General features: G+C 39.9%; 1 protein-coding gene across 29 annotated transcripts in view; it reads left to right on the top strand.

Annotated features, from left to right (window-relative positions):
• LOC133486280 (neurexin-1a-like) overlaps positions 1-22,621 on the top strand; it is a 254,088-nt gene that overhangs the window by 175,018 nt on the left and 56,449 nt on the right. For all 29 annotated transcript variants that reach the window (XR_009790980.1, XR_009790981.1, XM_061791209.1 and 26 more), the window contains one exon: positions 3,341-3,522. Coding sequence is in view for 27 of the 29 variants with exons in the window: in XM_061791209.1 (XP_061647193.1) it covers positions 3,341-3,522 (182 nt within the window). In the remaining 2 variants the exon portion in view is untranslated. The remainder of the gene's footprint in view (positions 1-3,340; positions 3,523-22,621) is intronic.

Here is a 22,621-nt window from a genome sequence, read left to right as displayed (position 1 = left end):
GCTCATATACACTACTGAAATGGTTTCACACACACTACTGATTATTTTTTTTACTCACATAACTGAAACATTCTCATACACACTACAAAACACATAATGTATATCAGTATATTATATGAGGATGTCAGTAGTTTTTGAGAGCATTTCATTAGTGTGTGTAAGAGTGTTTCGTGTATGTGTATTTGAATGTTTCAGTGGTGTGATTAAGGGGATTTCACTCGTGTGCGTAAGAGGCATTTCAGTTTTTCAAACTAAAATGCGCCTCTTCAAAGTACAATAGTTCACCTCACTAATATCTTCCCAGCAGCCAACAAATAGCTTAAGCAAAGCAGCAGTGTTACTTTACAATATATTGGTGTCAGCAGAGACCATCAGAACCTTGACAACATTCGGACAGCAGCTGACCATTTCAACTCCAATTGCGAACATGCCGGATAGTCACATTGCATCACTATTTGCCTCTGAACATGGAACACGCTGTAACCTGCATGGAACTCCTGTCAGGAGAGCATGTGCACCAAATGCGTATGAGTATGCTTAAAACTAACATTTGCGTGTTTAAATATGTATATAGAAATATACATATTTATTCATTATTATTATTTGCTATGCTTTTGAGCAGAATGAAGCAAGTTTTATTTTGAAGAAAAGAAAGAAAGAAGGGCTTCCGGTTCAACTGAATATACTCGCTAACAAAATACTCTATATACTGTATATATACACACTAGTGAAATACACTACTGAAATGCTCTCACACACACCACTGAAATCCTTTTAAAGATCATACTGAAAAGCTGAAACGTGTGTGTCAGTTGTATGTACAAGAGCATTTCATTTGTGAGTGTGACACTGTTTCAGTAGTGTGTAAGATAGCATTGCCGTGTGTGTGAATTGTAAACCTGAATCATGTCCCTGATGGCCCCTCATAGGCTCCTCTCCACCTGCAACTGAACCTCTCTATATGATGTCGTAAAGTACATCTTTAGGCCCAATTGATATGTGAGTTGCAACAAGAAGGCCTTGTTCACCATAATACAAACAAGCCGTAAAGGTTCTTGCATGGTTTAATCAGCGATGTTTCTCTTCTTTGCTGGGAACTGGGAATGTTTTCATTGGAATCCTGTTTATTAACTTTAAGTGCACCAGCAGCTAGATTTACTGGGTATAGTCCTCTATAATGAGCAGTGCTGTAGTCACAATATAATGTCATATGGTGCGAGTGAGTCAGATCATATGGAGAGACAGAGATGGGACATGGCTCCTTGAGGGTTATGTGAGCGCCAACCCTGACATGATTTAGAAGAGCTTAATTATAATAATCTGCAACATGGAGCAAGTGTTTGGTAGCTCCAAGGAAAACTCTCAGACAGTGCCAGCACGAAATTGCTCTATTAAGAGTCCAACATCCAACATGCAGTTGTGGAACAAGACTGGTATTCAGCAATATAGCCTCGAGACTTGTCAGCCTTACAAATATATTACACAATATATTTTCATTTGTCAGACATCAAAACACTAAATCCATGCGGAGAACATGAATGCTAATGGTCTTATTTAATTTTGCTTTACAAATTGTATACTCTGCAGTAAAATACAACAAATCCTGCCACAGATCTGCTGGCCCAACATCATTTATTAATCATACTGTTGTTAATTCATGTTGCAATTTGTTTTAGCAAAGGCATGACAGCGAATTGACCAAAATGAGGAAATAAGAATGAAGTTGACAGCAGAATGGACCTCTTATATCACTGCACAATGGAGAAAAGCCAGAGGGAAGGAAATATAATATAGGGATAAATGCGGCATTTATTGATAGCCTTATATCCTTGTGAACTCGTTTACAAGAAAATATTGGAATTACAGTCAGAATGATTTACAATCTATTGTTCAAACTCAGGCTGTTAACTTCCTACCCCTATGAATATTAACATATTCCCTCACTTACATTAGTGTTCTCTTCCTCGCTATCACAGACAGACGCAACCACACAGCTCCTTTTGTAATCGTCAATGGAAATAATGGAGTTTTGTCATCTACATACATATACAATATATTCTACCTCTCTTTCCCTTTCTTTCTCTCACCATCACACATATTTACTGTATATACATTATGTTAGTGCAGTTTTAGGTTGTGCTTACATTTGCCGTTTAGTACTCTAGTCTGGACCAAATGAAAAGACACATGAGGACTCCAAAGTTGCTCTGTGAAAAACATAAGCCTAAAGTCAAAACGTAAGTAAACAACAGTTGTTACCAAAAATGTCGTCTCGAGGCTTCAGTACATTGGCTTATTCATATTCATTCATTTTACGGACTAGGGTCTTGGGCGTGGTGGAACCAATCCCAGCTATCTTCGGGCGAGAGGCAGGCTACACCCTGAGCTGGTCGCCAGCCAATCGCAGGGCACAAACAACCATTCTCACTCACATTCACAACTACAAGCAATTTAGAGTCTTCAATTAACCTACCATGCATGTTTTTGGGGGGATATTGGAGGAAACCAGATTACCCGTAGAAAACCCACGCAGGCATGGGGAGAACATGCAAACTCACACAGGCGAGGCCGGGACTTGAACACGGTCCTCAGAACTGTGAGGCAGATGTGCTAGCAGATGATATGTCTTGTAAGCTTGTAAATTCTTATCTTAAAATATGATGCTCGAATAAACGGCACTGGCAGAGCAATCACATCAGAGTTCATTTTAAGTGACATAACCGTAACGTAACCTTATTGCGTTTGTTTATGTACTAGCAAAGAAACCAATTCATTTGACTTGTAGCACCTGGCAAAAGTGATATTGTGTGCTGAGAAGTGGACGGAGTCCACAGACTCCTAGTTTAATTGACCACTTCCTTCATCATTTGAGAAGGGATCACTCCCATCTATTAACGGCATTATGCTGCAGTCTGTCTCACTGAATAGTGAGGTAATTAAAATGACTCCACTATCTTCCAGGTCATGTTCATGGGCTCCTAAGGACAACAATGTAATTCGTAGAGACAGGAAATAGCTGGTGCGGAGGTCACCAAAAGCCATAATTGGACCAGTCAGTCAATAATGCCACAGTCTTTGCGGCTACTAATGAAGCACAAGAGACATGACCGTGCATGCCAGTTACTTGGGCAACAGGGACATGGCTGCACATTCAGATGCATTTCTTCCCTCTAGAGGTGTAGCGCTAACATGAGTAAGTGCACGGTATTATGAGGAAAGCAGCTGTCCAACCCTTAGATGAAAATGAAGGCTCTTCATGCTGCTTAATGTATTGCAATTTTTGTAAGTGTACGAGCACACTTCATTAACATGTGTTTGTCATTGTCTCTTTTTTCTCTAGCTGGAACAACGTACATATTTGGGCGAGATGGTGGTATCATTACATACACATGGCCACCAAACGACAGGCCCAGCACAAGGGCAGACCGGCTAGCCATTGGCTTCAGCACTCACCTGAAGGACGCTGTCCTTGTGAGGGTGGATAGCTCTTCCGGTCTTGGAGACTTCTTGAAACTGCACATCGTAAGTGGAAAGCCATACTCACTCAATACCAAGCGGTGTTTAATATGGTGGCACAAGAAAAGGCCTTTTCTACTTTCCTATTTCTTTTCCGAATACTATGGATTTTGCAGGCACTATGGGAAATTATTTGTGCATCTCTGACTTGGATATAATTCAGCTGGGTACCACATGACCTCTTCCCAGCACCCTCTTACTGACATCACTAATCCTTAACGCAATAGGGGTCTCGCCACAGACATAAAAACGTACAGGAAACTCCAACGCACAAACATCCATTTGGTTTTGCCTTAGCTCCCAGGTGTCCACACACTAACTTAAACACAAAGTCATTGTGCATGGATATAAGCGGGCCTGTCCTTAGGAAACAGAACGTCTGTGTTTGTGTCTCGCTCATGCTGAAGTGCATTTTGGCCAGTTTTATTCTCACCAAGACTAAGGTATTTTTAACGCACAGCTCTTCATCTGAGTGTAACTAGTCAGTTTAAAATGGAGACAACCTGTTATATACACACCGTTAATCTCCAAATGCATGCAGGCACTCTAACAAGATACTAAGAAGAACATGAAATGGAGTACAGGCATGGAGTACAGGCTTACTGGAGTACAGGCTTACTGAGTACAGATCAGTAAGATGTGCTAATATTGTGATTCAGGATTTTTAAATGATCTTGCAGACAACTGGCAAGAGACAGACTGAAATGACTCTTTTACACTCAGTACGTTGTCGTTGCTTTTTTAGTGCTTCACCAACCTTTGCAAGTCATTTGAAAATTTTGTACAGATGATACCCATTTCTAAATTGCACGCTCAAGAGAAGACTGAATGTGTGTTAACAGTGTCAAACAAAGACCTCAAATGGATGAGTGGACATTTTCCACAGCAAAACCCACAATAGTCATATCTAAATTATATATATTCATGATTTGCTCTGCAGATATCAAAGGGGAGTCTTTGTGTGTTAAACTCAGACAGGAAAGATCCTACAGCTTACAGAAAATGTATGTGTTACCTTGTTGTTGCAACATTCAATTGACAGGGAGAAATTGCTGATAAGGCTTGTTCTATAGGCGGAGGCAGTGGGTTGTGAGAATCCCTCCTCTCACATCAGCAGTCACACCAGTTGCTTCCTCAGAATTATTTATTCATTAATGCGCAGTATATTGGCGGGCTTTGAGAGTGTCACATTTAGTCAGAGAAAATGAGAAAAGTAGTTTTTAAATTATGTCACAAAAGAGACATGAAATGACTGAAGTTCATGTATTTCATTGATCTAGTTTAGATATAACTCTGCAACCACAGTAAGTGTTTTATTGACGATAAAGAAAATCATTTCTGGAGCTGGTTGTGTTCATTAGAATGCATTCTTTCCAAACAACATAGTCAAGAGTGATTCCCAAGGGCACCCCCACTCCCCCACGTTCCTTATTTCCTTGAGTTACCTTGACTCCTCTTACAAGGAGGAGTGTATCTTTAGCTCTCTGAGATGGGATTAGACTAGATTTCAGTGTTTACACTCTCCCAAACCCCACTTTCCTCCAGCCTCCCTCACATACCTAATCGCAGACTCCCATTTCATGATGACAGCAAAACCATCCGGCCCTGAAGGACACAATCTCATCTTGTGCTTTTTTTTTTTTTTTTTTTTTTTTTAACAGTAAGAAAGAACATTCTGTGTAATATAAGGTGACTATAATTTAAATGCAGTTTAACAGCATTGTGATCCCCCCCCCCCTCGCAGCTCCTTCTTCATTGCAGATAAAGACAATGACAGTGAAATCAGTGAACCATCAAATGTACAGCGATTACTCTCCTCTGACTCATCATTGTAGCAAATATGGAAGGAGGACTCCATTTCTAATCATGTTTCAGCATTTTCATCTCTTATCATGAATCTCCTCAATTTCTCCACCACAGTGCTGCACTATTTTCATTAGACTGCTCAAATAAGTCTGAGAAGGTATTGTAACACTGGTCCGTACGCAGTAATGAAGGCCTCGCAGTTAGATGTTTAAATGATAAATCTCTGCAGTGACATTATGCATTCAGGGTGTACTAGATACTGACTATAATCACTCTGTCTATCATTACTTGTTTTGTGCATGCAATTAAGATTATTTCCCTAGATGCAGATGAAGTTTAATTGAAGAATACTGTCATGCAAGTCTACATTGTTAAAATGGCTCAAGCCTTGAAGACCTTGTTAACCGAGCTCCAGACCTGAACCTAGAAGTGTTTCGATACAGACCCAGACCTATTTTTATATTAATTTGACGATCGCTGGTAATTTAACCAGCGTCAATTATTGGAGATTTACAGTAGTCTTTTCTGCTCATGATAGAAATATAATATAATATAATATGACACAACTCAGCCAGTCAAATCTTTATTCAGCGCACCTGTGCAGTTGAAGTGAGTGGGTGTGTGCGAGGTAGGCAAGCAGAGGAGAGAGACTAAAGTCCAAGGGAGAGAGTACAGGGTAAACAGGTATTGGTCTGTTTGAAAAACAACAACAACATCCAAAAACTGTAAAAATGGGTTTAAACTATTTAACTTTTAATAACTATAAACTAGTTAACTACTCACACTGAACTTATTATTCTGTTTTCTAGCACAGTAGGATTGTTTTAGTTCATTTTATTTTCCAACATTTAGTTTTATTTGAATTCAATAAATGTTTTATTCGTCAAAAATTACAATGGACATTTGAACTGTATCTTCTTTGACAGTCGGATGTTAACAGCATACAGTATATGCTCTGGTTGACAGAGTTGCTACTCATGCTGTGATGTTCTGAGCCTGGGCTTGAAGACATTTTCCTGCATTATTTTTTATTTTTTTTGGCAATGTAATTGAATGTCCCTGTGATAGATTGTATGATTTGATTGGATGACCTTTGTTGTTTAATATACTCTTTATGTGTTAAAAATGTTCATTGAATTTGAAGGTTTTACTTACTAGCTTTTGTGGTACAGTATCGTTCATGGTTTTTGGCTCATTCAGTCGGGAAAATGGTGGCTTCTCTGTTATTTTCATATTTTGTTGTCAATGTGCAGCAATGTCGAGCACGACCAGAGCTTCTCCTTATTCTCATGCAAGGTCCCGAGGGGTCGACTGAGCTTGTTTTGTCCCAGCTCGAAAATCTCTGTGCGGGGGGTTGAGGACTATTGCAGCGCACCATTTTCTATCCCTTTGTTCTAATTGCCTACAAGACTTTAAAAAACAAGCAATGAAGGCACTCAGGCTGAGACAATGTACTGTGAAGTTAATGTATTCTGTAGATGAGAGAGGATCGTGGAGAAATAATGACTTCTCTGCTGGAGCATCGCTCCCCTTGGTTCTCTTTAGCTGTCTACCAGAAAGAGGATTTTCTTCCTCTTGTGGATCACAATTTTACTGTAATTTCAACTCTTACTCCCTATCCTATAAATCAGTAAAAAAAATAGCTTGAGGGCAACGCACAACCATGATGAATGTATGAGAAGCTTTATTTATGAAATGCAAAAGTTTTGTTTTTGTATACAGTATGCACAATTTTGTGCTTCACCAAATGATGACAGCAGATTCAGATTTTATGCTGAGGTGAGATTGTTACCTGGGAGAGGAGCTGTGGGCCTCTGGAGACAGACTTTGTCACGCTATCCTTCATAGATCTATTAAACACACCTGCAAAGGGAACAAATCTTTTTCTGACTTTCTACTCCTTTTAATGCCTCAGAGCCAGTAATTACCTCCCATGCTCACTGCAGACCTGCATGCGATAGCCGCTGGATTTATGGTATAGACTGTCCCTTTGCTATTTGTTTGCTGAGGGCACATCACTCAGCTATTCTTCCTCTATTGCACTTGCAATCACCATTCAACTCTAAATCATTTTAAAGTGTTCTTTATTGCCGCAGTTGCCATCTCATAGTTTGCTAACCCACTGTCTCAGCCATTTCTATGGCAACAGTGACACAGGACTGCAACATTGCCCTGATATTTCATTTTAACTATCTTATTATATTATTATATTGTATTTTATTTTATCATTTATTCAGAATGTATATCTATTGTGTCTTTTGACAACACGAACAACATTGCATCATTGTGATTATCACGTCTCCTATAAAAGGGTCTGAATAATCTGCAAATATTGGCAAAAATGGGTGGGCATGTTCATCACTTGTCAAGTCTCAGAATCTTCTCCATGTTCCACAATATGTCATAACCCAACATCATTTTACTGTATTTGAGGGATAACTGTCACTTGTTAAAATACACATTAGGCGACTGGCACATGAAGAAACAAGTAGGAAGACGTTAAGGCACACCGAGCATCGCGGGAATACCAGACTGAAGTGCAGGCTTCTAGTTTTGCTGCCATTCAAAATTTCAGTCGCAGGTGAACGTCATCGCAATGTCGCAGATGCAATGGCCGTATAACATGAACTTTCACAATGAACAAATAAGTAGTGTGTGATATATACACATATATATATATATATATATATATATATATATATATATATATATATACACACACATATATATATATATGTATGTATATATATATATATATATATATATATATATATATACACACATATATATATATATATATATATATATATATATATATATATATATATATATATATATAGGCGGCACGGTGGATGACTGGTTAGAGCGTCTGCCTCACAGTTCTGAGGTCCGGGGTTCAATCGCCAGCCCCGCCTGTGTGGAGTTTGCATGTTCTCCCCGTACCTGCGTGGGTTTTCTCCGGGCACTCCGGTTTCCTCCCACATCCCAAAAATGTGACAACTCTAAATAGCCCGTAGGTGTGAATGTGAGTGCGAATGGTTGTTTGTTTATATGTGCCCTGCAATTGGCTGGCAACCAGTTCAGGGTGTACCCCGCCTCCTGCCCGATGATAGCTGGGATAGGCTCCAGCACGCCTGCAACCCTAGTGAGGAGAAGCGGCTCATAAAATGGATGGTTGGATGGATATATATATATATATATATAAATGAATGGTTATTGCCAGTGGCGTCTTAAATCCACATATCCTCTTATTTTTCACCCGTTTCCTGTCTTTGTATTGTTATAATACAGCTACAGCAGCCAAGGCAATCTGTTTCTTCCTTGACATTTGCTCCATGTTGACAATGCGGTACGTGTGGCCCTCAAAAAATTGTTTCCAGATAAGAACACCAGGGGTCCCAGTTTTTCCATTGTAAGCATGTTGGTTTATGTTCGAGGGCCAATCACCTAGTCTGAATTGCCATCCGTCTATTGTGTTTGTGATTTTCCAGTTCAGGCGCTCAGTACGTGGCAGGGCCAAGAGTCAGTTCTTTTCACAAACTACGCCATTTAACCCACTTATCATTAGATATTAGAATGTGCGTTAAAGATTTTGGGCATTTCAGTGAAGTATCTTTAGTCTTTTTGTTGTTTGTATTGCCAGTCCTCATTCAACAAGAGTAAATCAGAAAAATCAATACAGCTAATTGAAAATGCACATTAAAAGCATTTCTAGCTTGCAGCCAGATGCTTTTTCGCTTTAATCCCTGATTTCACCTCATTTCACAGTTACCAGTTAGAATTGCACAGCAGAATTGCTGTGTGCTGGTCATTATCATTTCTAGAATAAGACTTTTATGAGGCTATGCTAATGCCACTGTAATGGCGAGTTTAAAGCTGACCATGTTGAGGAAACAGCAGTGAAAGGAACGGATGGGGGAGCTTCGCTGACCTCATTTAGTCCCTCTGTGATGATTCAGTCACACAAACCAGGCAGAAAACACTTGTACTCATATGCTGGTAATATGCTTCACATACAGTCTTTGGACTGTAATGTTATGTCTTAGCATTTGATTTTATGGAAATGACATGGGTATAGCATTGATTTTTTTTTCTTTTTCTGTAAGCATGAGCAATTGTGGTCAAAGCCTGAGTGTGAGAGTGAATCGCATCGCATCTCTTTTAGTCACATAGTCAGAGCAGCCGCTCACCTCGGCTGATGTCACCTGACCTCAAAGAATCAAATCTCATCATCTCCATATTGCGAGGGGACAGCGTTAGAATCGCCATTACTCATCTTTCAATTCCAATCATTTCTCAATTTGTTCTAGCTCTTTGCCACGATGAAGCCAAGTGGTCTATGAAAAGGGATGACTGTATGTGTGTGCGCGCATGTGTGCGTGCATGTGTGTGCACGTGTGTGTGTGTGTGTGTGTGTGAAAGGGAGAGCGTAATGTTTGTGTGCGAGTGGGTTTCAGAGTTCAAGACAATGATGTGTCTTCTGTTTTATTAGTGTTACAAATCACAGTGGGTGTGTAGAACGTCATTCTCAAAGCTGCACATCAATACGTTAAGGGCTTGGCAATATTGCCACAGATAACATGAAGGAAATTTGATTTCATCGTCTGTCCTTATTACATTGTTAGCCTGTTCATTGTGCTCTCATGTATGGGTTACAAGGTTAAAAGCATTGACATTCTATTTATTTTTACAAATTGAAGTATGAATTTGGTTTGTATCGGCGTAGCCTCCTCACAGATCACGGATGCTTTTCTGTAAATCAACGAGAGATAGATGATCCCTTTGCATATATGTGTTTTATGGCAATTGGAGCACCACAGCATGAAATGGACATAGCTTTTGACTTTTGACACAGCTGCACCCACCCTCAGGGTGAGATAAATATAGCCTCGCTTTATTTTGGTCCATTGCAGCAGACCACACTGAACAACATCTACATGCAAATGCAAATGCATTTTTCTACAATGCCTCTGAAAAGGCACAGGCGCAATCATGCAATTTAATGTTTTTTTTTAATTTTCCTTATTTATGATGTGGCGACACGGTAGCCGACTGGTTAGAGCGTCAGCCTCGCAGTTCTGAGGACCCGGGTTCAATCCCCGGCCCCGCCTGTGTGGAGTTTGCATGTTCTCCCCGTGCCTGCGTGGGTTTTCTCCGGGCACTCCGGTTTCTTCCCACATCCCAAAAACATGCATTAATTGGAGACTCTAAATTGCCCGTAGGTGTGACTGTGAGTGTGAATGGTTGTTTGTTTGTATGTGCCCTGCGATTGGCTGACAACCAGTTCAGGGTGTACCCTGCCTCCTGCCCGATGACAGCTGGGATAGGCTCCAGCACGCCCGCGATCCTAGTGAGGAGAAGCGGCTCAGAAAATGGATGGATATTTATGATGTTTTAGAATAATTGATTGAACAATCATTATTACATCTAGAAGCCCAAAATGGATGGCACCAACAGCAAAGGGTACATTCATTTCACACCCAACTTATTTGATGCCTAAATGGGCTTCTGTGATAATAAAATTGGAAAAACAAAAGGAAAGAAATAATAAGTTTCGTGAGACAGCATAATAAAAGAAAAATGTGAATATTGCAATAAAGATTTGTACATTTATTTATGGCCCATTTAGGTGAATCATCTCATTTTCAAGGTGTCCCAAATGATACAGAAGAGTGAATCGTTTGAGCAAGCGAAGTTAGCACATCAATATCTCAGTACCTTCAATAGCGCCACAGCAGTGGTGGTTTATGGGATGTATGGGGTTGTGAAGTTGTTTTGTACTACCTGCTAACATTACCTGAAAAATGATTGAAAAACTACATCCTGGTAAGGTAGTAGACTTTCTGCACTGCAGAGCATTTGTGCTGGTTACTGAGTCACAGGCTATCACTTCCGTCTTCTCGAGTCTCAGAGTCTGATCTTTTTTCCTTTTGATTCAGACTCGAGAAGTACATTTAAAGAGGATATATTGTGAAAAATTGACAGATTGTTTGTATGCAAATAATTGGGTCTCTTAAGTACCTTCCCACTCTTCAACTGTGAAATTAAACAGTCAAGGAAATCTTTTGTTATCTGCCTATTTCTATAAAATGTGTCTCTTTCATGCAAATGAGCTACTGCTCAACCCACCCACTGTAATGTGCTCAAGCCCCGAGTCTTAAAAGAAGAAGCTTGCCGGAAGCGGCCGCTAGGTGATTTTCACTCGTTTGCAGATGTGTATATGTGGCCCCTGCAGAACACTCATTGCCAAATACTACCAAATTTTGCCATCACTCTTCAGCAAAATGGAAAAGAACTGCTTGTTTTGACTACTTTACAAAACAGATTTATTTGGTTGGGAAAGTTTCCAGTTGATGGGTAGGAGGGCACTATAGAGACCCAGCTATTCGTACACACGCAATTCACTTTTTCACTGTTGGAAAACCCTCAAACTTGTGTGTTTTCTTTTGAAAACTGTTAAAACATACAACCATGCTGTTTCAATTACTTGTTCTTGTCGAAATATTTGAATCATGTCACAGCGGCTGAATTTGTGGACTGTTTGGCTTCTGCCTAGTTGGTCACCGCTGACATGCATTGCTTGCGCAAGCAACATGGCAGCAAACAGAGTGGAGTTGGTTTTCAAAAGCACTGTTAGTGTTGCCAAGTTAGCGACGTCACTGTTTAGTGACTGGCCAGCTCTGCTCGAAGCAATGATTTCTTGATAGCTTGTTCCATGGCCTCATCCAAGATACATATTTTGCAAGTGCAAGGGCTTGTGAAATAAGGTGTCTGCTAAAGCAGGACTCCTCATAGTAAGATGATGAAATGGACAACAAAATGTTGTTTCTTTATCCACTTTGATCTCTCAGGTGAGAGGTGAAAGGAGCAGCCACGGATGTGTGATCTCTTTCAAATCAGTTTTTCACCCATGCATTGGTCCATGTTCCTGGACACAACAGAAATGCTGAAATTGTCTTTATGTTGGTGTAAATGCAACACCAAATAATAATTGTTTAGTTTTATGGCTTCACTTGCTGCTTCATATTACTTAGTTTGAAGGATCTTTTGGTCTGTTTGTTCAAGAAGGGCAAAGTAAACACCTTGACAGAAGTAATTAAAAGAGCTAGTGCGGCTTAATTCAATTTTACTGTCATCGTCCCCTCCCTTCACTTGGCCTATTAAATCAGCTGTGCTTGAAGTAGCTGCCTTTGCTTAACTCTTTAATGTACCAGTGTAGTTTGTGAAATTGAGTCTTCCGTCTTATGAGAGGGGTTATAAAAGATGTAGAAAATTGTTGTGGGAATACCGTGGCCTCAGCTGAATCTGCCTTGAAGTTAACACACAGATTATTACGGGTCATATTTTAAATCTGTCCTAACCACTGAAGCATCATTCTATCTGATCAGAAATACAAGTTATACAAGTGGTTCATTCAAATTATATTTCAGTTCTTTCACACTCTCCACATGCAGCGCTTGCCATTAGTGCCATATCCCCCTGTGTTTAATCTCCACATCCATAGTCATTTATGTCTCCATTACAGGCTGTTATTTATATGGAAATGTATCTGAGAATATTAACTGCTTTTGGGCGCCAGCTTTACCCACTATGCTTATTTTGGTATTTCAGTAGCAACACAACCCCACACGGCCAGTCAGCCAGTCATCTCGACTCTGTGTTTGTGTTTTAATCTATAAGCATCCAGTCCATAAACTCATAAACTTTGTCAACCGAGTAATTTTATTTGCATTACTCCTTCATGAAATTTTAATAGCTGAAATTTTAATAGCTGCAACAAAGTAATGCCATAAGCCAGGAACGTTTGACTCATCCAGTTGTAAAACAGATGGCAGGCCAAGTTCTGTGCCTCTCTAGGCAGTAATATCTGCTAGCTGTGGATAAATGAGTTAATCTTGGATGACATGCAAGCAACAAACATCCAAATGGTCTAAGAACAACAACAACAACAAAAGCATAGTTGCGTACACCGTACATGATATATCTCTTAGCCTCACTGTGGGCTTCCAGCTCACAGGGATGGGGGAAGGCGGTGACCGAAGAAGACAAGCAGCACTCAACTACTCTCCTACAGTCATATTATTTCACCACAAAAAAAAAGAACCGTTGATGGCTAATCTTGGGGCCATCTCCTTGATAAGGTCTGATGCCACAACTAAAAAAACATTAATGGGAAAAAAAATGGGGGTTGGAGTAAAACAAAATGACAAAACAATGCTGAGCAACTCACCCTGTGAGATAACTGATAATGGCCAAAATACTATGAAAGAGTGAGAGGCAAATGATAAGTTGAAGGCAGAAAAGAAGATGAAAAATGATTGCGCTGGCAAAGAGTGATGAGAAGAGGATACCATGAAATGAAGTGGAAGAAGTGATTTCCAAAAGGACACATTCATTGTACACATTCATTAAACCACAATATTGTTGTTTTGGGATTTTTTTTTTTTTATGAATACTGGCAGGTTTTCAAGTACATCCAAATACTTTGTGACCATTTGTTGCTCATTTTGTAAATAAATAAATAATTTTTTATTTTTTTTTTAAAGAGCAAATTTAAATGTAATCCAATCCAACGTCTAAATCTAACACGACTTGCTCTGGGACACTGGTCAACCACCAATTTGTTGGGATTTAGGAACTCTTTTTCCCATAGGAAATAATGGAAACATAAACATCCTGTCGTCACCATAAACCTCGTTGACTATACAGACCATGTGTTACATTTTTACCATTCTGAAGTGTAAAGAGAAAGAAAAAACAAAGTTGACAGCTGTGAAAATTAAACTGAAATGAAATCTTTAAAAATAGTCACCTTAATACGACAATATGTATAGATTTGTGTAATGGATTATTGCTCAGAAGGCATTAGACTTAATGCATTTCACTTTGAATGGTACAATATAAAAACTGTGCTGTTAATTTTGGTGATGAGTAATGGACATGCAGCTAAATGTGCAGAGATTACTACTTGTGCGTAGAAGACGAGTCTCTCCACGTAAAAACTAAACACTCTACTTTTCGGTTTACATTCTGTTCTTTTATTATTGTCGCCTTCAGTCTTATTGTGCAGAGCACCAATTTCCCACGACGGCATATTTCTCATCAAGGTTTTAGAGCTTGAGCCCCGATCACTTGACCATTTTATAACACATGACTAGAAGTATACACCTGGGACCTGCACATACAGGACAACTACATTTTAAGTCATGCTGTATGCTTTTGATTCCCACAATAGAGACACAAACACCATGGAATGGCTTAAATGACTGGGTTTAGTGTTACTTTATATTTTTCATACCCTTTAAAGCTGCTTGTATTGGCAGTGCCTCAATTACGGGACACAGTTTCCATGAGGCCTTAAGAGCCCATAAGGCTTTAGAGGAAGCAATATCAGTCCCCATGAAATCCTATTATTTGTGGTGGTTCCATTGAGGGTGATAGACTCTCATTCCATCCACCAATGCGGGCCATGAATTTCCAGTGGATGCCCTGAAATCAGAGTTATAGTTGCCTATGAAGGCACATCCTATGGCAGGGTGTGCATGCAAGTGCAATGAATGTCTGTCTGTGTGTGTGTGTGTGCGTGTTTGCGTGCATGCATGCATGCGTGTGTGTGTGTGTGTGACCTGTTCAATAAACCTATCACAGGCCTCGTAAAGAAAGCTGACATTTACAGTGAATGACAAAGGTCAAGGATTCAGGGCTGAAGAGGTCATGATGGAGGAAAGGGATTTTACCCCAATTCCCTTCGATAGATGGGTAAAATGTGTCAGGGATGAATAGAAAAGGAAAGGGAAAATGTAAACTGTAGAATGTAGGCAGTGATAAAGGTGATTAATCAGACTGTGAAATCCATCCATCCATTTTCTGAGCCGCTTCTCCTCACTAGGGTCGCGGGCGTGCTGGAGCCTATCCCAGCTGTCATCGGGCAGGAGGCGGGGCACACCCTGAACTGGTTGCCAGCCAATCGCAGGGCACATAGGAACAAACAACCAATCGCACTCACAGTCATGCCTACGGTCAATTTAGAGTCTCCAATTCATGCATGTTTTTGGGATGTGGGAGGAAACCGGAGTGCCCGGAGAAAGCCCACGCAGGCACGGGGAGAACATGCAAAGTCCACACAGGCGGGGCCAGGGATTGAACCCGGGTCCTCAGAACTGTGAGGCTGACGCTCTAACCAGTCGGCCACCGTGCCGCCAGACTGTGAAATGTGAAAGTAAATATCGTGTGAGGATCAATTATGTTGCTCATAGTTTGGAGAGTGAAGGGATCTTAAGTGATCAATTAAAACTGATTCATAATTCATCCATCACTTTTAAAGACCAACATGGACAGCAGTCTGTGTGTAGATCTCATTGAAATTCTGCGTCTGTCAACCCAAACACACAGGACTTAAGCATCCTCATTTGTAGCAGCAATGTCAGTAAATCCAGACCCTGAAAAGATTTGCACTTTCACATTATAAAACATTATTTTAGTCTGTGTATACTCTACAAGTGTGAATTGTTTTTCATTTGCAAAAAACAAGATTCAACTGAGATGTTGACAAAGTTAATGATGACACTACAATGAAACGGAGGGACGAACATTTCAAACCCAAGTCTGTTAGGACCAAAAGTGCTGCCAGTTTTGGAGCTTCTTCCTTTCATCAAACACTACAAAACCACTTTCTTTTTCCTGGTGGCAAGGTTTTGCCTTTTTCTGTCATATCTGGGAATTTGGGGTTTGCATACATAGAAAACAAGAGTATGGAAACAAATAAGAGCAAGAGACTCGTTTGTGCTTCCTTTGTGGGCTGTGGATGAGCAGGCATCCAGTGAGCTGCCTTGTGCACGCTCCATCCATCGCAGCGAGATCCTGCTACGGTTGTTGTTGTGTTGGTCCACGTCGCTCTTCCCAAACACCACAACTCACAGGGAGGCAGTAAGATGTTGGCAGACCATAATGGAAATGTCCTCTTTTCAGATAAAAGTTGGCCAGGCTTTTATGAGAGGGGGAGTAATGGAAGGTGTGTAGTAAAAGATTTGTTTCCAGTAGGTTCTGAAGCAGATTTAAGGCAGCTGAATGAAGATGGATGCTGTCATAGACAAACAGAAAAGCCAATATTCACTTAAAGCACCTCAGCAGTTTGTCAAATGCTTTGTATTCCCACCTCAAATGGGAAAGCCAAGAAATTGATCAAAATGTTTTATTTGGTGAACTAAATCCTAGCGTGCAGTGCATAAAATGCAGGTGTCTTTGTGAGTTTAAACCATTGTACTGTAGTCACTTCAGGGCCTATTTAGAAATATGGTATGGGCGACAAATATTTTTGCATGAAACTTCACCATCTTTTATCTTTTAAGATCCTGCACAACCAATCAATTACAACCTGGCTTGATGAGATTTAACAGATATGCAGTTGGAACATCTGGAACTTGATATGGCATTTCTGACATTATATACACATGGAGAATTCCTTTTGAGATTTTAACAGCCATGAATTTTGCATCAAGCAACAGGCATTGTTCAGGCAATTGTTTATTAAATCATTAGTGTTCTGTCACCATGTATTGTTATTTGTTAATGTTATTAACATACAGAATATCATCGTATAAAAATCATAGGTGGTAAATTGCAGTTTAAGAAACAAAGAAATGGACAGCCCCACACTAATAAATGTAACCTTTCTGGCAACTGCAACTGGAAATTTGATCAAATATTAGCATTTTTAATATAATAAAAGATCTGCTTTTGTCATTTCTAGATTTGTCTCCAAGTTTGCAGTCATTTCCCTTCAGTAAATGACACCAATTCAACCTAAATGCTTAAAGTCGTTAACTTCGGTTATAAATATAACATTACTTTTTACGTGGGAAATATTATTTGAGAAAGGCATATAAATACTTTTTCTGTCACCGAACCCCACGGCAATTTACAGCTGGCCAACAGATACTGGAAATTATAAGAATACAAGGAGATGGCACTCTGTTTCAATTAATCCAAGTCAAAACAGAGCTATCATTACTTTCAACTTAAATGCAAACTATATAAGACAAAAACAGAGATACATTTCATAAACCAGATTTGGTCACGGTATAGCTGAATATAGCAGTGGTTATATTGTGTTCATACTGTTTGAGAAACTCCCCTTCACTGTAGTTATGTAATGAAAGCTAATGTAAAATAGTGGGTGAAATGCTAACAGCACCATTCAAAAACAGGACATCTTCTCCTCCCTTTAATCACAGTCGTTTTGTCACTATGTCAGACTGCAGGGAGCCTTCAAATGAGCAATGATATCAAGTCCAAATATTTGCCCTACAGCTCCCCAGTGGAAGGACGCTTGACATTTGAAGCAGGCTGCTGAAATTACATTGGGAATAGTGACCGAATAAGCAAGCACAATACATATTTACAAATGGCAAATGTTGTCTAATGTGTTCTTCCAAAAGGCCATGATCAGAATGTGAAACATATTAAAATATTTGACTTTATTAATTTGCTTTAACAAGCAAATTACTTTTTACATTTGCATCATTTGTCTCCATTTGCCTCCCAATAACAAACACTAATATTTTTGAGCTTACCTGTTATTATGGTTTACAGTCCCAGTTATGTTGTTCTAATAATCATTATAATATAAATTGAAGGTTTTTATCTGATCCAGGTACTCACTTTTTTTATTTATTGTTTCTTGTTGTTTTCAATTGCTTAAGCGAAAGACAAAATTGAATAAAAAGAAACCCTTGTGTCAAATTGTTTTTGATTTTGTTGAGAATTAGCGCTACAATTGATGGTGACTAATGGCATTATTTAACGTTTGTTATTATGTTATTAAACACAGCTCTCAGATGGTGCATCCTCATCTTCAGCTTATTCCAGCTTCTCAGCTTCAAAATGCCGTTCTCCATCATCGACTCCAAAGAGAAATGACAGTGACACGGTTTACCTTGCATTTCGATCTTTGTGTTACATATTTATGGCATCAGTTTGACGGTTAGGATGCTGTCAAGCAGTCAGAGGAGTTTGTCAGGCACAAGAAAGGCATGAAGTGATATTGCAGTATGATTCTTTCTTCTTTCCTTCTGCAGTTTGTCTTCTCAGAGCCATGCTATCCTGGCATGGTTCTTAGATATCGTTTAGTGCTGGTTCTCCCCCGTATGCAGCCTCTTCAGTGTCAAGATTTTTGCATTTTGATCTACTTGAAGGAGCATAAATTGTTCTCCAGTCCAAATACCAAATTTGTTTTATTGCAAAGGTCCATCCAATAATCACCAATCACCTTCGTCTGTGATATATGGAGACTGTTATTGTATATTATCAGTGCAATAAGGACATGGGGATGTATCTGTACCTGTCACTCTACACATGGCTTGATTAGAAACTACTATTACAACTAATAGATAATAAATAATAATATTGAAATGAAGTTCCCTGTCTTCGCAAACCTGATCAGTGAATATGAGATGGTAAAAGGCCAGCTTGGCCACAAGGAATCGTTTACCATCCGGTTTTACCCTCTGAGCTAAAGTGAGGATGAATAAACAGCCTGACACTAAAAGAAGACAATGAAATTCAAATTCTATTACCATGATAAAGTGATTACATCACACACAGCATGCATGTGCAGACTTGCCTTCAGCATGGCTCTGCAGCACATGAAGTGCACCACTTACACAATTCACATACGCACAAATACAAGTCCACAGATAGACACAGATATAAAGCATCTATTACGCCATCACACAAATTAAGGTTTGGTAGAGGTGGCTTGGATTTGCTTTAATACAGCCCCAGCATATCCCCTCTGCTGGATATTGTCAAGCCTTCCTGGCTACATTACACCTGAGTGGCTCTGTTTATTTCAGCTTCTTGTCAGACTTGCATGCAGGAGGCCTGGCACGACCATCGCTTTTTAGTATTCATACAGCGATTGCTTCCAGATCCCATGCTCATTTTAGCCCTGTGACCCATCAACAGGGCAGAACCAACTCTTTAGCACACGCTCTAATTAGTGTACAAATACTTCTGCATCCTCACACTGTGCTTTTGCGCAAACTGCTCTTGGGGGCACCTCCATTCAATGCTGTTTATTGTTATTCATTTCTTATCATTTGTTATCATGTGTACATTTATGTTAATGTGTAATTGCACCTCATCTTGACCAAGTAGGAAAGCCATTTAGTCATTACAATACAGCAGTTCTCTACTTATACTCCTGCAACCATGAATTTCCAGGGTTTTCACTTTGAAAACAGATTATCCCCGATATAGCTTCCAGGAAAAAATGTCATTGCTCTTTTAAGTGTTGAGAAACACTTCCAGGCTGCATGATAATGTTTATATTAGCTATAAAATCAATGGAATATTGTGGTCTTGAATCTTGGATTGCAACATGTTCCCAAATGCACATATTAGTCATATGGCTCATGAACATACTGTACAGTACATTGGTGGGATAGGTTGAAAGTTACAGTGAACCACCACAATCCATCGGGGCCTCCCGCCTTCTGTATCTTTTCGTCTTGAACAGCTGGAAGAAAGTGTTTCCGTTCACCTATGTCACAACTGTGTTCTCCTCCTGTACAATTGCTCCGAGCAGTATCAGCAGCAGCAAGCAGCCACAACATTTAAGAAGACTTTTTTTTCTCAGTTTTGGCTTTCTCATTATGGCCTGGACAGCACATTGACAGCAGAGCTGTCTTTGCGTGGAATTGATCTCGGCCACGACATACTGTAGCCGGAGGAAACTCATAAATATTTCATGAGAAATAGAACATTGTTTCTTGAGGCGATTCAAGCTTCAGTATGTGATACAAACACATAAGATAACCATTAGCTGGGTTGTTTTTTTTTATGCCAACATACCTTACACCATAAAAACTGCTTACAGAGTGGAGTTGGGTCCATAGAAGTACTAATTGCTAACTCGGTTAGAATAGTCATTTCACGTACTTCATACAAACCCTGGAGCAAAAAAAGAAATAAATAAATAAAAGCTTTCAGCTAAGCATGTATGCATTTGCTATTTTTTTTTTTTTTTAATAAACTTACAAGTTAGATTCATTTGTTGTTGCCATAAAAATCAACATGTCCTTGTACACTCATTTTTAAATTATTTTTAAATCGGATATTACTTTGTCCCAGTGGGTACTAAACTTCTTACTTTTTTCATAGCTTTATATTATATGTATTATAACATAATTATATTAATATAATTATATTATATTATATGTTGTTGTGGCGGCACAGTGGTCGACTGGTTAGAGGTCTGCCTCACAGTTCTGAGGACCGGGGTTCAAATCCCGACCCCGCCTGTGTTGGTTTTCTCCGGGCACTCCGGTTTCCTCCCACATCCCAAAAACATGCATAGTAGGTTGATTGACGACTCTAAATTGCCCGTAGGTGTGAATGTGTGTGCGAATGGTTGTTTGTTTATGTGTGCCCTGCGATTGGCTGGCAACCGGTTCAGGGTGTACCCCGCCTCCTGCCCGATGATAGCTGGGATTAGCTCCAGCACTCCCGCGACACTTGTGAGGATAAGTGGCTCAGAAAATGGATGGATGGATGGATGTTGTTGTTGTTGTTTTTTTTGTTTTCACTGCTTGCTATTTTCTCAGTGAGATGAATTATCGATGAAGATTTCATTGTCAGAGAAAGTGAGACCCTTACCCCTATTCCCCAATCTGTTAGATCCTTTGCTTAAAGTGTTCCACTTTAGCTGAGTGCATCTGTGATTAGTATGTTCATGTTAAAGGAGCATTTTTACTGGTCTTGCTCTGCTATCCTCCTGATAGCTTCAAGGGAAGCACCTGTTTGGTATTGAAGGTTCTTGCTGCGACCACGACCGAGGTAAAGGTAAAGATAGAACTTGTGAAGTACTAAAAATAGACAGGGTGTCAAGTCCTGTAACTATGTAAGGTCAAAATTCTTTATATAAAACTGAACAGAAAAAAATCTTGATTTATGTATGTTATGCCATTCAGCCACAAATTTTTTATTTGTTTTTTTTTTTAAGGAATTTGCTTTAAATGTAAAGAAGTGACGCTTGTTGTGTTTTCAACTTAATATTCTGGTCCCGTTGATGTTGTGTGCTGAACAGGAAACTAGATGGATATGACCCCAGACCGAGGTACAGCAGGGGAACAACACCTTTCAAAAAGGAAGATAAAGATGCATCAATTCCCTCCATCTAACCGCTTGCAACATCTGAATACTTGTGAACGGCTGAGAGTTTGCACTGTGTACGAGCATTCATGGGCAGCATGGGGAAGTGGGTGGAGCAGTGCGCTGCGTAAATAGAAATAGAGAGAAAGAGACTCTCGGCAGAGGCAATGATGTATGCTTGGTTGGAGAGGTTAATAAAATCGAGGCTCTGTTATCATGAATAAGAAGGAGCTATAAAAGAGAATGTGTGTTGTGAATCTCCTTGGCGAGAAGTACTAAACAGCCTGGTGAGCGCACCCATGGGAGGGCTTTTGATTTCGACAGCTCTCCCCATCACTCTGCACCGCACAGCAAAATTGACCCACGTTCTCTTTGAATTGGACTGAGTCAAAGACATGAGCCCTCCGTTCATAGTGCTGGAAAATGAGAATTAGGGTGAGGTGACTTTGCTCAGGAATGATTTTGGAACCACAGTTCAAAGGGATACCTCCTGTCGCCCGATGCAGCCCTTGGAAAGCCTCCATTCCCTTCTAGTTACAGAACCAAATAGAAAGGAACCCACATCATGGCTTCCCAGAAAATCAATATCATATTTTGTATAGAGTGCTGTAAATACAGCCCATGTAACTCCAAGGGCCTCATGAAAAGCAAACAGTATCTAAAGAAGAGACTCCCTATCTACAGTTCTTGATATAGAAAACTTGATTTCTAGGAAGTCTAGTCCCCTGCCTTCCTGTCTATGTCTTGCATACAATACATTTCTCCTACATTTCCAATTGTTATTTGTAGCTTGACTCATAGTTGGAATGTAGTATTGGAATGACATTATGTCTGACAAGTTTCCTGTTGCTGGAAAGCAAGGCCAGTGAAAGGCAGAAAGAATGGCGTGGTCTTTGTAAGCGCAGGCATGGCAGCTGTTCATTTTTCGCCTGACTTGCTTTGAGAAAACCCGCTTACCTTGCTGATGATAAATGCCTCACTACTCTCGCCTGTCTCCAGCAACATTTAAAAGATGACAGCTGCACCACCACAATCTCAGGCCTTTAACTTCAGCCTGTCCATCCTCCTTGTGGTCAGCGGCTTCTTTAACAACAGGTTCACGATGCTAAAAGTTTACTTAGTCATATGTGTGGTTATGACTTAATGC

This window comes from Phyllopteryx taeniolatus, chromosome 11 (genome assembly GCF_024500385.1).
Source record: "Phyllopteryx taeniolatus isolate TA_2022b chromosome 11, UOR_Ptae_1.2, whole genome shotgun sequence".
NCBI classification, from domain to species: Eukaryota; Metazoa; Chordata; class Actinopteri; order Syngnathiformes; family Syngnathidae; genus Phyllopteryx; species Phyllopteryx taeniolatus.
Note: the sequence above shows the minus strand (reverse complement) of the source record. Positions and strands in the feature narration are given on the sequence as shown.